The sequence below is a fragment of the Macaca mulatta genome, chromosome 5, assembly GCF_049350105.2.
Source record: "Macaca mulatta isolate MMU2019108-1 chromosome 5, T2T-MMU8v2.0, whole genome shotgun sequence".
Taxonomy (NCBI): domain Eukaryota; kingdom Metazoa; phylum Chordata; class Mammalia; order Primates; family Cercopithecidae; genus Macaca; species Macaca mulatta.
This window is the reverse complement of record NC_133410.1, coordinates 103,595,754-103,611,205: the sequence shown is the minus strand read 5'-3', so window position 1 is coordinate 103,611,205 and position 15,452 is coordinate 103,595,754. Positions and strand designations below refer to the sequence as shown.

General features: G+C 34.6%; 1 protein-coding gene across 3 annotated transcripts in view; it reads right to left on the bottom strand.

The window, feature by feature from the left end:
- The window catches only part of SMARCAD1 (SWI/SNF-related, matrix-associated actin-dependent regulator of chromatin, subfamily a, containing DEAD/H box 1), an 83,969-nt gene that overhangs the window by 30,429 nt on the left and 38,088 nt on the right, over positions 1-15,452 (bottom strand). For all 3 annotated transcript variants that reach the window (XM_015138805.3, XM_015138806.3, XM_015138808.3), the window contains exons 7-9: positions 10,697-10,798; positions 9,638-9,719; positions 7,471-7,862 (exon numbers count right to left, since the gene is read on the bottom strand). In XM_015138805.3, the coding sequence (XP_014994291.1) occupies positions 7,471-7,862; positions 9,638-9,719; positions 10,697-10,798 (576 nt within the window). The remainder of the gene's footprint in view (positions 1-7,470; positions 7,863-9,637; positions 9,720-10,696; positions 10,799-15,452) is intronic.

Genomic DNA, 15,452 nt, shown 5'->3' with positions numbered 1-15,452 from the left:
ATAAAAAAATAATAAAAACTATTAATTTTGCAATGGCTAATGAATTATGGATTCAGACATGTAGCATTAACAGCTGGTAATGTTACAAAAAGTAACAATCAGATATTACTGTCTTCTGATGAAAGAACACATCACTAACTATGTAGTAATATTGGTGGGTCCATTTAACTTTCTAATTATCATTTTACAGAAAGTACTAGTCCAGTGGAACATGTTAAACTACACTGGGGAGGTATAATCAGAAAAGTTTAGACAGGGGAGTTATAGAACAAATGACCCACTTTCTTTACCAAAAACTGGAAAAAGAGAAGGGGAGAGAGTGGGGGATGAGGAACCTATAGATTAAAAGACTTAAAAGACCTATCAAGCAATCTCAGGGAGTTGACCTTACTTGGATCCTAATTCAAACTAACAAACTATAAAACAAATGAACCAATACTATGGCATTTATGAGACAACTGGAAATTTGAATTCTGAATATTTTGATATTAAGAAACTATTGATGATTTTTATTAGATATGATAATGTTATGGTTTCTTCAGGAGATACATATTCAAAATTTTAAGGATAAAATGACATCTGAGATGTGCTTCAACATAATATGATGGAAGGAAGTGGACAAGAGTATGGAAGAAACACATAGGGGTTCATTATACTATAACATTGTGTGCTTAAATTTCTTGTAATAACAAAATGGGAGAGGCAATGAAGGGGAGTGCAAGGTCATTCTTACTTCAGGATGCTTTAAAGTCAAGGGCTGGTTATGAGATTTTTAACTGAACTTCACTTCTTGGTTATTTTGAAGTTGAAATTTCAGAACAACTCCTTAGGACTCCCTAACACTCCCTACCTCTCCCCTCCCACACAAGTAAACCAACTTTAGAGATGATCAAAATGACTGTTGCTGATTTAGAATTTAGATCTATCTAATAACAACCCACTAACCAGGAAGGTAAAACAGAAGTAGACAGTTTTTCAAAGGAAAAAGAGTTTAACTGAATGATGAATTTACTATGATTTGATTCAGCTGTGACAGTAAACCCAAAATATGAGGGGTTTAAATAAAAGAAAGTTATTCATCTCTCATGTAAATAAAGACCTGAAGAATTGATTCAGATTTGGTATGTTGGTTCCAAAATTAAGGATTCTTTTAACTCTGCTGCTTCAATAACCTCAACATCCACCATCATACTGACCCTTCTATCAGCAGGAAGAAACAACGCTTTCCGAAAGTCGTAACATATCACTGCTCATAGCCCACTGGAATGAGCTTTGTCAAACTATCACAAGGGAGGCTAAAACAGTCTTAATATATTGTGGGTAATATGTCCATAAGCCTGGCCATAAATCTGATTTAAAAAGCTATAGGGTGGGCATGGAGATTTAACAAAAAAAAAGAAGAATGGTTTGATTTTAAAAAGTTCGATTCAATACGGCTAGAACTTAGTGGACAAACAGAAAACAACAGTTTCTCAGCATTTCATTAATAATATATACGACATTTGCAGTGCAAATTATTGTGAATATCTGCAGCTAATGTTTTTAAAGAGTCAGGCAACTGATGGCATTTCATTTTTAGACTTTCCCACAGGTAGGCACTATAATTACACCCCATTTACAGATGTTTGCTTACAGATATGTAAGCTGTTAGAAAATGGCAGACATGAATTCAAAATCAGGTAATCTAGCTTCACTATATTATTCACCTACCATCTAGTACGCACTTACAAAACCAATGGAATAAAAAAAGTGGCATGCACTGAATTCAGAAACAAGAGATTCAAAATGAGAGAGACAAAAGGATTCTCCAGGATGTCAGGAAAATGAAATCCTAAGGCCACAACTGATAAGCTGGCCTACAGTGTAACTAGTCCAAATTGGAGCAGGTGATAAAATTCCTGATTTTCTAAAAAAGATGAAACTGACAGATTACCAGAGGTGTCTAAAATCTCAGGCCCAGGTGCAGTGGCTCATGCCTGTAATCCCAGCACCCTGGGAGGTGGAGGTTGAGAGGATCACTTGAGGTCAGGAGTTCGAGACCAGCCTGGCCAACATGGTGAAACTCCGTTTCTACTAAAAACACAAAAATTAGCCAAACATGGTGGTAGACGTCTGTAATCCCAACCACTCAGCAAGGTGAGGCAGGAGAATCGCTTGAACCTGGGAGGCGGAGATTGCAGTGAGCTGAGATCTCATCACTGCACTCTAGCCTGGGTGACAGAGTGAGACTGTCTGAAAAAAGAAAAAGAAAAAGGAAAAGAAAAAAAAATCTGACAGGAAATGTAGGCAACTGGAAAAGACTTTAGAGTTGACATAACGACAAGTATATAAGAAAATAAACAGAAAAACCAAGACAAATAATAACTAGAAAAAAAAATGAGAGAAAAAAAAACATGTAGTATACTATATGGTTCATCTATGAAAGGAATCTGCATAGTCTTAACAATGCAGACACTAAAAATGATCTTCAAAATCACCATGTTAACATATATTAATAGAACTGGGGAACAGAAAATGGGTATGTGAAGTGAGGTAGACAGTGAGAGCTAAATCCTATTGTCTATAACGTTGAGTAGATAAATTATCTATCAACTTAACGTCATTTTAGACAAAACGACAAAAAGTGCATTATAATTATATTACATAAAGATATGGAGGTGATCAGAACAATCAGACAAAAAGTCATGAAAGAAGTTATCTGCACCGTGGGCAACAGGCTGGGGAAAAGGGTGGATATAGATTTTTTGGGGGGGGGAGAACAAGCCTATAGAATTATTGGTTAATCTAAGTGTATGTGAAAATAATAAAAGTATAAACATTAACAGAAAGTAAAGAAATCCAATAGTTAATATCTTCATTAATTTGGGGAGGGGGAAAGAGAGCCTCTCTCTTAAGGAAAGGTGTAAGAACACTGCTGCCACCATGTTACTGTTTTCGGAACACAAAAATCACTTAATCCTGTAAGTTACTTAACTTTCCCCCAAAACAGATTTAAGAAATACAAAGTACCCTATAAATGTGGGATCTAATAGTAAATCTGAAGTTACTGAAAAGCACAGAAAAGATGATTCGGCTTACATGGTATGAAGTATACAAATGTATACATAAATAGATGATGCTCAAAACATCTTAAATGGTGGGTATCTTTGGTAGAATTTGGGGTAAACTTTACTTTTTCATTTCCACAAATACTGTTTTCAATTTTAGGTAAAACAAATCGTTTTCAAAAAATGATAAATCTCTTTTCAGAAGGAAGAAAATAAAAAAAGCTAACTGCTACTTTCTAAATAATTACATGAAAAAAACTCATCAATATGGCCCTGATTATGATCTCTTCTTTAAAACCTCGAGTGACTATTCAAAGGACTTTTTTCTTTCAAAAACAGTCAGCATCTGAAGTATCCCTCTCTTGCCACAGTGTGTCACTCTTACTGCACAGATATTTTTGAATTTCCATGGGAAGGGAGAAACCGTTTAAAAGTAGATTTAATTTTCAAATTATTAAATCCCCACTTACCAAAAGACAGCCCTGAGGACAGAGTCCTAAGCTTATTCATTATTTTAAATACCTGGCAGCAACCTACAAAGTACTCAAAATGCACTTGTAGTTTTAATACAATTATCAAACTTATACAAATTAAAACAAAGTCTGAATATATAGTAATCTTACAAATAAATTCACTGGTGCCACCTTATCCAGAAAGAAGAAATACCTATTACCATGCATTAAGTGGCCAATTTAGGCCAAGTATTTTACAGAAATCACCAGTTAAAACAAAGCAAAGGGTCGGGTGTGGTGGCTCACGCCTGTAATCCCAGCACTTGGAGAGGCCACAACAGGTGGATCATCTGAGGTCAGCAGTTCCAGCCCAGCCCGGCCAACATGGTGAAACTCCATCTCTACTACAAATACAAAAATCAGCCAGGCGTGGTGGCGGGCACCTGTAATCCCAGCTACTAGGGAGGCTGAGGCAGCAGAAACACTTAAACCTGGGAGGTGGAAGTTGCAGTGAGCTGAGATCATGCCATTGCACTCCAGCCTGAGCGACAAGAGCGAAACTCTGTCTCAAAACAAAACAAAACAAAAACCAAAAAAGAAACTCCACAGTCTAGTAGATGAGAGTAATACAATGAGGAGTATAGTGTTTGACATGAACTAAACCTGAGCTGCTTGGTTATTAGCCAAGGAAGACTGGATCTACACTGATCTAAATCTTAACAAATTAGATGTATATATAAAAGTTTTCAGGTTGAGTTACTGATGCATGTTGCATTGGTCAGCATAAAAATATTACTAATCTGATTAACATATAAAGATGCAACACAGTTAGATTTTTCACAGACATAATAATATTCCCTACCCTACTGTGTGCAAGGCTAGACAAAAATCCAGTAAGTGGATGGTGAACGGATGCCATCAACTGTGTGAGATTTGGCAATAAAAATTCCAATTTTAACACAATAACAGTACAAGTTTTTAAACTAATGACATTTTTGGCTTGCTATATTTCTGAAGCCTACTTGATTTAATGATGAGGTTTTCTCACAATGGGCACCTACATTACTGTTGTCATGCAGAAAAATTGTAAGTAAAATGGAAAAAATCATGAAGAAAAATTTAAAAACAATATTTAAATTTTGACTCATAGAAAAAAATGTATAAAGCTGCAAGCATAAATATCTTCTTAGGTAATATACTTTTAAAAAAAATCAAACTTTCCTCATGTAAAATGAGGGTGACTAGAATATCTGGAGTGTTTTAGTTTCAAAAGGCATTAATTATCTGACAAATAAGTCATAATAGTATAGAAAGGTAGTAACGTCTAGATTTAAAATTACTGTAATTAGATTACCAAGTAGGTGATATTAATAAGTATATTATACTTACATTTTATATATCATATCTATTACACTTATATTACATTTATATGTCTACTATCTTGAAAACAACCCAATGATCTACAACTTTTCAAACGTTGTTTTAAAAGGCACAACATGATTTTCACATTCAAATTACTTTTATAAGACAATGAAATACTAATTACATTTAATCATTTAATAATCACCAATGGTAAAGAAACCTCACTTTTAACAAAAATTACTATTGTATATATATACTTTATTCATGGGCTCAAGTATGCATTTTTTAATGAAATATTTATGAATTTCACAGTCTGTAAATAGAAATTCTCCAATTCTTAAGACTAAATAAGATTAAACAATGATTTCAAGAAAAGAGAAGACTAGTTGTTAGCAGGTTGTTCTTAATATATTTAATACCTTGTAATTTTCACTAAAATATGACTGAGCAATATGATTAAAACCTCAACGAATTCTCATAGAAATTTCTAAATATGGCAGCTACCAACACAAAACAATTTTTTTGGCTTTTGTTTCCTTTTGAAGTTGTTTAGAGGTACATTATCAAACCTCACTGATTAACAGGGAAGAAGCAAATTATATAGCTTTTAACTAAAATATTCATAATATTGACTTTTGTTTTGATAATTTTATTAAGATATTAAATCTGCTCTAGGGTAGGGTTTGGGCTAAAAAAGTACCCTATAATAAGTCATATTTAAAATTCTAAAGATTTTTAAAGTAGAAGCTCAAAGTTCTAAGCAAATTAAAATTTAAAGCATATACATATTTACTTGCTAATTTACACTATTAATTTGAAAAAGCTCATTCACCTACTTTGCTAAGGATGGCAAACACTGTACTCACTGAATTCAAGTAGAAAGTTTACTTTTCAGATATGTTTAGACTGTTACATAAAATATTTCCCATTTGGACGGATGGTTAAAACAAACAATATAGTCCTTATGTTCAACTTTTAGAAAGGGGCAAGATGTTAGGAGGTTTAAGCAAGTAATGCATAATCTCCAAATTCATGTCAAGACTAATTTAAACTCTGCTGATTAATTAGTAGGGGAAATAAGATTTCTACATGTTAAGTTGCGAATATTTTTTAAAAACATCTGGCACATATACCTCTGGTAAAATTGTATAATTTACTTTTACTATAAGATATGAGGGCAAGTAGTTACAGCAACTAAACAAACTAGTGCAGATAATTGCATATCTTATTAAATAAATTAGAATCCCAACAAGCCTGAGCAACCCAATTCTGCAACAACATAGGAGACCATTAAAGATTAAAAGAAAGAAGAAAAGGAAGAAAAGAAGAACAAGAAAGCCCTTCAGCAAATACTTTAACAAATAAATCACTCAGGCAAAGTCAAACAAGTTTTGAAAGGGCCTGCTTTGACAGATGTTCTCTGGAAAAGCAAAGGCTTCAGGCAAAACGAATGGTTTTATTATTATTTTTTAAAGCTACGGAATATTATTAATGTTGTTTCTGTCTTTCTCAAATATTTTAATTTTAAAAAATGCATTTACAACCATTGTTCAGGGACTCTCCCCTACTGCCACTTCGAGACACTTATCAAGGGATTTAATGCTCATTTAGATGTGTTACAAGTATAAAATTAATCACAAAAGCAACTTTGCTCCCTAATTTAGGGAATAAAACTTCCTAAAAAATTTTATAAAGCATCAAGAGTTGCTGCATCTTTTAAAGCTGTAAAAAATCATCCATATTGCTTTTACAACAGGCCTATATATAATTCCTGCCATAAAAGCCCACACAAGAGTTGAAGCAAAATTTAAGAGTTCTTATATTTATCTGTATGAATAAGATTTGATGACTATTGGTATTCATAAAACTCAAAATGCAGGTATTCTGGATAAAACCTGTTTATAGAAAGTCAAATTCCAGAAAATGATCATGCAAAGTGTACTTACCAGTGCTTATGCCTTCCCTTCACCTAACGCTTGAATTCTAGGCTTCCAGAAATTTTTCTATCTTTCCAATTAAAAACGCTGCAGCCTGCTACACTCCATAAAATGGCCGCGTTGTTTAACCAAGAAAAACATGTTAGAGATTGAGCTGTCACTTTTAGAAGAAAAAAAGAAAATAAACAATTGCTTCTTTTGTGGTGAAGCATAAAACACTTAGGCTGGCATTTTGAATCATGGAGCTCCCCTGGCCGTTGCTATTGCTCTTCAAGTAGTTGTAGTAAAATTTCTGCCACATTCTTGCTTTCTGCATGGTGTCTCAGCAGTAACAGATCAGAACAGGCTAGCAAACAACTCCTTCCTAAATGTAGGCTCTAATTTCTTCTTCTGCAGTGAAATGAACCAAGTTTCTATGCAAAAGAATGAGTGACAGTATTCCCAGCCAATCAGCTTGGGTTTTTTCAGGAAAATCACCCCTTAATTCATTCAAAATTAGGTCATATGACACTATTTGAAATACTATTGGCTTACCATGAAAGTAATGTTTGACTTTACACAGGATAAGGCCACCCATCTATGCTTCCCTGGGCTGAAGACAACTTGACTATAACCGGTACTGTGAATTAAATACACACACACACACAGGGGAAAAAAAGAATAAAGCCTTACCAGAGTCTCCCAACTATTAAAGGGCCGGAGCTCTGTTATCTTCTGAGCCTTCTTCTGAGAACACTGAGGAATCAAAGTAAGTTCACCAATTGAAGCATCTTGAAGGAAGTGAAGAATTTTACCTTTATAGCCATCCTCCATCACTTCTTCACCACTACTATAGTCCTCATCTAATGAACTACCGACATCAGAACCTGAATCATATTCAGAGTCTTCAACAACTCTCTTTGGATTAAATACATTTTTTTTACGTTTCTTGTTAAAGCCATTTTGTGCTTTCATTGAAAATTTCTGTTTTAGTTTTGTTTTAGTTGCATTTTTAGGGTAATTTTGACTTCTTGAAGAAACTTCTTTTCCATTTGGAACCTCACTTTGTGATGCATACTGCATATCTGCATACAAAAGACAAAACAGTAACTAAATTAGAAATACATAAATATAAAGAAAGATTTCAAATAAAAACTTAAAACATTTACCTATTCCTTTTGAATACAGAAGAATTCAACCACAATTTATTGTTAAATTTGATACACTTTAAAAATACTTAAGTAGAATTTGAAGTTAAACAATTAGTTTCAAAAGCAGGTGATAACTTGTTTTTTAAGTGAATTAAATATAAATTTCTCTTTTCTGACAAAGGTCCTGAGAACATAAATGGCAGCTGCATATATGTATCATGTCTCAGATATTCTTAGCAGCCCCACTCAACTATGCCAACACTGAATATAGCAGAACGATGCTTACACTACTATAAAGCTTACTAATAAAAAGTGTGTATGTTTCAACTATCCATAATTTTCCAATACTATCTTCAATATTCTAAGTTTCATTGTTACTTAAAAAATTATTCAAATAGTCTGGGCATGGTGGCTCACGCCTGTAATCCCAGCACTTTGGGAGGCTGAGGCGGGCAGATCACAAGGTCAGGAGTTCGAGACCAGCCTGACCAACATGGTGAAACCCCGTCTCTACTAAAAATATAAAAATTAGCCAGGCATGGTGTTGCTTGCCTGTAATCCCAGCTACTCAGGAGGCTGAGGCCAGAGAATCACATGCATCCGGGAGGTGGAGGTTGCAGTGAGCCGAGATTGTGTCATTACATTCCAGCCTGGGTGACAGAGCGAGACTCCGTCTCCAAAAAAAAAAAAAAAAAAAAAAAAAAAGCAAATATGGTATTACCAAAAAGTCCCACTACTTTATTACTATCAGTTTACAGAATTCTAAGATGCCTGTGAATGAAGGTACACCATTATTTTATGTACCAGTGAGAATACATGTACCAATCTATAATAAAATATTTTATTCAGAAATTTTTACTTACTCAGCTATTAGACTTACAGATTATCATACCTTTTTTTGTGTGCATTTATAAAAAAATAAGCAAAATAAATTGGCTAAAGTATTCCTCAAATCTTTTCACATTCATAACATGGCTCTTTTGACTCATTTTTCAAACTTAGATTTGGTGGCTTTCTTTTTGCCACAGAAAATCGTTTTCTGTGCCATCAAGAGCATTGGCAGTACAGCCTTTCTTTTAAAACAATTTATTAAAAAAAAAAAAAAAATCCGAAACACCTTAAGCTACCATGCTGGGCTTTTAAAACTGGCTTTGCAATTATGAAGAGCTAGTCTACTTGATTCTTCCTTAGGTATGTTACTAAACATGTATGATTCAACTCTTCCTTACCACCTCTCCTCTATCATTTGGTTCCTAGAATTAAGAGTGCTCCAAAATGCGTTCATGCCTATGATATCCTTAAGTTTTTGATGCTAGTGCTTTTGATATCTGTGCAAGTATAGGCTAAGACATCTATATTACAGTAATGACATGATACCACCAATCACAAGATCCATCCTGACAGTTGTTAAAAAGTTTCTTTTACACTAAATAAAACATGGCAGTTTAAAAGTAGTCTTAACTATCAAAAAAGACTGAACAAATAGAAAGATATTTATTGTTTTGTTTTACACTACCATAAAGAACAGGCAGGTCAAAACATTTAAAAACTGGTTGTTAAAGAATGTTTTTACATCATTACTTTCAACATCTTTTGCAATCCCACCCTCTGATTAACAGCTAATAGGTTTTCTTATATACCATTTTCTTATACACCAAAATATAGACTATAATGAGAAGTATGTATTTTCTATGACACAGAATAATTACCTTGGTCTTCTGCAAACACTTTTAGAGATTCTAAAGCTTCTGTGTACATCCATTCATGTTCCTTGAGTACTTCTCTTAGTTCCTAGAAATAAGTCATTTATCTTTTTGTTAAAAATCTCAAATTAGCAACTTGCAGAAAATGTCTACGCTCTTTTAAAAATAAGTTAATCACTTGAAAACAGAGAATTCATATCTGATTATTTTGCACTTGTTTCTACGTTCCTTTACAAATGCTTTCTGTGTAATTTCAACTCCACAAATACACAATAGTCTTCAAAGGAAAGAAAACTTGACATTTTTATTGCATTTCTAACTCTCACTATGAAGTACTGTGTACACTAGAGGATCAAGAAGTGTTTGCTCAATTACAATGAAATTTCAATATGCAGCTAGGCTTTTACAAACTGCCAACCTCAAAACATGTAGTTTCAATATAGGTAATGAACCAATATGGCAACAAGATTTTGCATTCAGCTCATCAGAATTTAGTAGATGTACTATCTGAGCATATATACTCAAATAAGTCAATGCAAGTGTTAATGTACTCTAAATGCTAAATAAATATGTGCTTCTATATATGATCATGGGATTAAACAGAGGGCCTTTTAGCAACAGCATGTGTGGCATGAGTCTTTAATGACTCTGAAAATATTCTTACTATAAGTAGAAGAAAGCTTATGAAATATTAAGACACTGAAATGGAATACTTTTTAAATTCTTATAAGAAATTTCAAGAATGAGAACATGAAAAAAACTAAGCAGTTACTTGATGGGGCAGGGTTACAGATGACTTTCTAGATGACTTACATGTTATGAGTTCACAATTTTTATTACGGTTATTTTTTAATCACTTAGGGATACAGTATAGATACTATAGTAAACAAGGTAAACAACATAAATAAACAGCATGAAAATACTTTATAACATTGATAAAAGAAGAACATTTAATTAGAAGAATGCAAAACTCACCCTAAGCTTTTATGTGGTTGAACTCTAACACTATTTTATAATAAAAACACTTGGTGTACACTGATTAAATTTTCATACACGACTACTCACCTGTTTATCAAAATTGGGAAATTCCTTTTGCAATTTCAATACAATATTTTCCTGCTTTTCCCAATTACTGCTAGATTCTGCAGACTCATTTGATTCCTCTCCCTAATGGGGAGAAAAAAAAGAAAAAAATTTAAGAGAAATCAATAACAATGGTCTTAAGGCAATTATAATCGTATTTTGACTTGATCTGAAAATTATCACAATCAATCAGAAGAATCCAAAATGTTTGTTTCTGTGAACATTAACAAATTTATGTCTTTAAGGATAAAAAATACTGCTAACTTAAGATCACTGAAAGACTCTGCGACTCTGCATATCCAGTAACTCAAACTTTATTCTCAGTGCTTAAAATGAGATAAATCTGCTAAAAGCTAGAATGATCCTCAAATTAACTCAATATAATTCAAGTATACTGATGTCTTCTCCAAGACAATGGTAAATTTTAAAAGGATACAAAAATATCTCATCTATGTTCACTATTATATACCCACCTATAAATTTCAAATTCTGAGAAGAGTTTACTTTTAGTTCACTCTAGATTCACAGAATGGCTTAAATATTAACTACTCAGTCACAAAATAAAACTGAAACAATGATAAAAGGAATTTAAGTGGAACTAAATAATGTATAAACCAAACAGATTAATATGAGAATTGTGGCTATAGTCTCACTTTTCCTTCTTCTCTGTCACTTAACTTCACTTGAAGAAAACGGTTAAAGTCCACATTTAAGCAAAAAGAAAAGACTCCTTGTGTTCATGCATACGAAAAATTCTAGTCAATCAAAAAGCATTTGTCTACTCTGCTTAGAACTGTACCACATGCTATACACACAAGATGGAGAAAAATATAGTCTTCTTCTTCAACCTCCTTTATTATCCAACAACTGAATTGCTATTTTTCTCTTTCAATACCTTAGATAGACATAACTAAATTCTGATACCTCCTCTGCACAATGGAGTAAAATAAAATTTCATAAAACAGAGACCAGTAAAATGCTATGGATATTTGGACTAAAGAAGAAAACTGCATGTGTTTCATAATAGTAATTGGTCCACTTGGGCTCCAGTGCAGAGAATGTAGATAGGTTACAAGGATGAAGAATTAAACCAGAGCTAACATGGAATAAAGCCTAAGGTTAATCTTTTTTTCAGAAGCAACAGGATTTTGAGCAGAGGAATAATAAGACATATTGGTGAAACACATCTGGAGAAAACATTTCAAAATCCTCAGAAATTCATACTGCCACCTTTATAGCCCAGGCACACTGAAATTCCAAGAACAGTATTTTAAAGCTCACAGATGAATAACAACCAGCTGAGGAGGGAACAGACGCAAGTATCTAACTCTAGACCACTGCTTTTTCACTACACGTAAGTGTTTCCTAAACTTCAGTCGTTCATTTGTTAATATATCAAATGTGCATCAATGGACAAACAAATAAATTGTGGTAAACACATAAAATGGAATATTACTAAGTCATAAAAAAAGAATGAAGTACTGATACATACTACAACACAAATGAACATTGTAGTATATTTGAAAGCATTATGCTACATAAGAGGCTAATAAAAAAAGAACAAAATCATGTCCTTCACAGCAACATGGATGTAGCTGGAAACCATTATCCTAAGCCAGCTAATGTGAAATCAGAAAATCAAATACCACATTTCTCACTTATAAATGGGAGCTAAACATTGGGTACGCATGTTCATAAAAATGAGAACAACAGACACTGGGGAACACAAGAACGCGGAGGGAGGATGTGGGGGAAGGGTTAAGGAAAACTACCTACTGAGTACTATGCTTACTATCTGGGTGACAGATTCATTCACACTTCAAACTTCAGCATCATGCAATATACCTCTGTAACAAACTTGCATATATACCCCAATTTCATACATAAAAGTATGAAAACATAAAACATCAAAACACATTTTTCTGAAATTAAAAAATAAGAGGCTAAACATAAAAGGTTACATATTATATAATTCCACCTATGTGAAATGTTCTGAATAGGTAAATCCAGAGACTGAAGACAGATTGGTGATTGCCAGGGGTTAGGGGGAGGAGGGAATGGGGAGAAACTGCTTAATGGGTATAGCATACTATTATGTGGTGATGACAGCATTTGGAACTAGACAGGGATGATGGTATACAACATTGTAAATGTACTAAATAGCATTAAATAGTTCACTCTAAAATGGTTAATTTAATGCTACATGAATTTCACCTCGATAAAATTATTTGGAAAAGAGTAAACAGCTCTTGGGAATCAAATATATGATAGCACAATATTTAGTAGATGGTGTGCCTATCATGTGCTGTTTGCTCTTGGATCCCATACTTCTGCCAGCTCTAATTCCTGGTGACTGAATATACTCATGTGGTACAGGAGGTTACACAGACGCTTTACAAAAGCTAGTTGATAAAGTTTGGGCCCCTATCTGTCTCAGCGGGCCCAAGGGATATGATTCAACTCAGTGCTTATTTTTCCATCTTCAGAATCATAGTTGGAACAGACATATTTGGCACTGGCAGAAATCCCCTATTATATTAGTTCCCTGACCCATGAGGTATGGGCCACTATTACAGGAAACACCAAATCCAAGTCCCTAGAATTGTCCCTCTCAATCAAAACAACAATAATAAACAAGTACTACAGCCCGAAAGGAACTGCAGATATTGACATTACCATCTCATCCCAATGTAAGATGCCTCCTTGACCTATACAAAAAGTAGATGAGTCTTGGGAGAATTATTTAAGAGTATCATAAACAATCAAACTCCACCTGCAGCTGCTTTACAGGATGTGGTATTTTTGCTGGAGCAAATCAATATGGCTATGCAGTTATCAATCAAGCACTTGCTTTTTCCCCTTTCCCAATTAGATCAAATGGAAGCAATTTGTTTTTATCTTGGCAGGTTTAATGATACACCTTCAGTCTTCAGAGTTACAGTAACTTTCCTGGCTCTCTCAAATAATACAGTACTCACGGACTTTGATGGTTTTGCAGAGTCCAGAGAGTGTCACTTGATCCACTATACTGAAGACATCATGTTGACTGGACTTGATAAACAGGTAGTGGGTATTTTCAACGGTACTGGTCAGATACGTACATGCCACGTATCAGGGTGAAGGAATGACCATCCTCACTCTGAGGCCCATCACTTTTATGGGAGTGTAGTCTGGAGCATGTTGCAAACTCCACTCTTAAGAAAAGAAAGGCTGCACCTATCTGCCTCTTTAGACTGTTTGGACATTGGGAGCTCCCTGCACACTGGAGGCAAGATATACTTCATTCGGGTGTGTACTGCTTGATTGATTTTATAAAATACCTCTTAAGATTGTCAGTTATGGCTAGGCATGGTGGCTCACGCCTGTAATCCCAGCACTTTGGGAGGCCGAGGCGGGTGGATCATGAAGTCAGGAGTTTGAGACCAGTCTGGCCAACACAGTGAAACACTGTTTCTACTAAAAATAAAAAATTAGCCAGGCATGGTGGCAGGCCCCTGTAATCCCAGCTACTCAGGAGGCTGAGGTGGGAGAATTGCTTGAACCCAGGAGGCAGAGGTTGCCGTGAGCCAAGATTATGCCATTGCACTCCAGCCTGGGCAACAGTGGGAGATTCTATCTCAAAAAAAAAAAAAAAAGATTGTCAGTTATGAATGGGGCCTGGGTTAAGAGAGGGCTCTGTACCAGGTCCAGAGTGCAATACAAGGTACTCTGCCATTTGGGTTTCATGACACCAGCAGATGCAATGATTATCCAAGAATCTGTCGCAGGTAAGGATATCATACGAAGTCTCTGGCAAGCCCCAAGGGGAAAATCGTTGCAGAGAGTTTTAAAGAAAGATCATCATGTCCTCTTCTATTGACCACAGTCACTTTTGCTGTGACACATGCATTTCCAAAAATTACTACACTATGTAAAATTGTTAAAGTAAAAATTATAGCCGTTAGGAGAAAAACTGTTAGAGATACAATGTTAAAAACTTCATCAGTGACACATAAAAAGAGAAGGAAATCTAATAAAAATGATACCACAATTTTACACACACTAAATAGTTAACACATAAATACTACAATAAATGTGAGCTGAAGTTTGCTTGTAGACATTGGGAGGTTTACAGCTTATGAGTTATTGTGAAGTGGTAGAAGATGGGTTATCTGAAAATGAATGGAAATGTGTAACACCAGATACAGAAAGTTGTAGCTCACTGTCCTTGTGTTATGTCCGCTGTACTAATTTAAAATATAAAGAATAAATAAAATTTCTGTGGTGTTGCCGGCCTCCTCCTTTTACACTAAAGCTGCCTGTATGGTTCCAAATTCGTCCGGATGCCATACAAGACTATTCTAATATCTTCAGCAGTAAAGCCACTATCTTCAAGGCAGTCCGACTTTTTTCACAGCATTTAAAACAACTGATCACTTGTATTATGTCATGGCGTACAGACTTCTGACTTTCCTCATCACTGTCATCATCATCTTCTGCATTCATACAGCCATCAGCGGCAAGTTGCTGAAAGTTTTCTGCGGTTAGATCATCAGGATAGGACCCCAGAAACTTTTCAACATCCTCATTTTTGACTGCTCCAAGTCCAAACTGCTTTCTTAGATCAATATAGCTCTTGTTTTAAACTTTTAAAATTTCTCTGAAGGATCAAATTATTCAAAATAAAGAATCAAGTCAAAGGCAATTTTCTGCCACACATAACACAAACACTCTTGGTATATTACTCCAGGCTTCAACA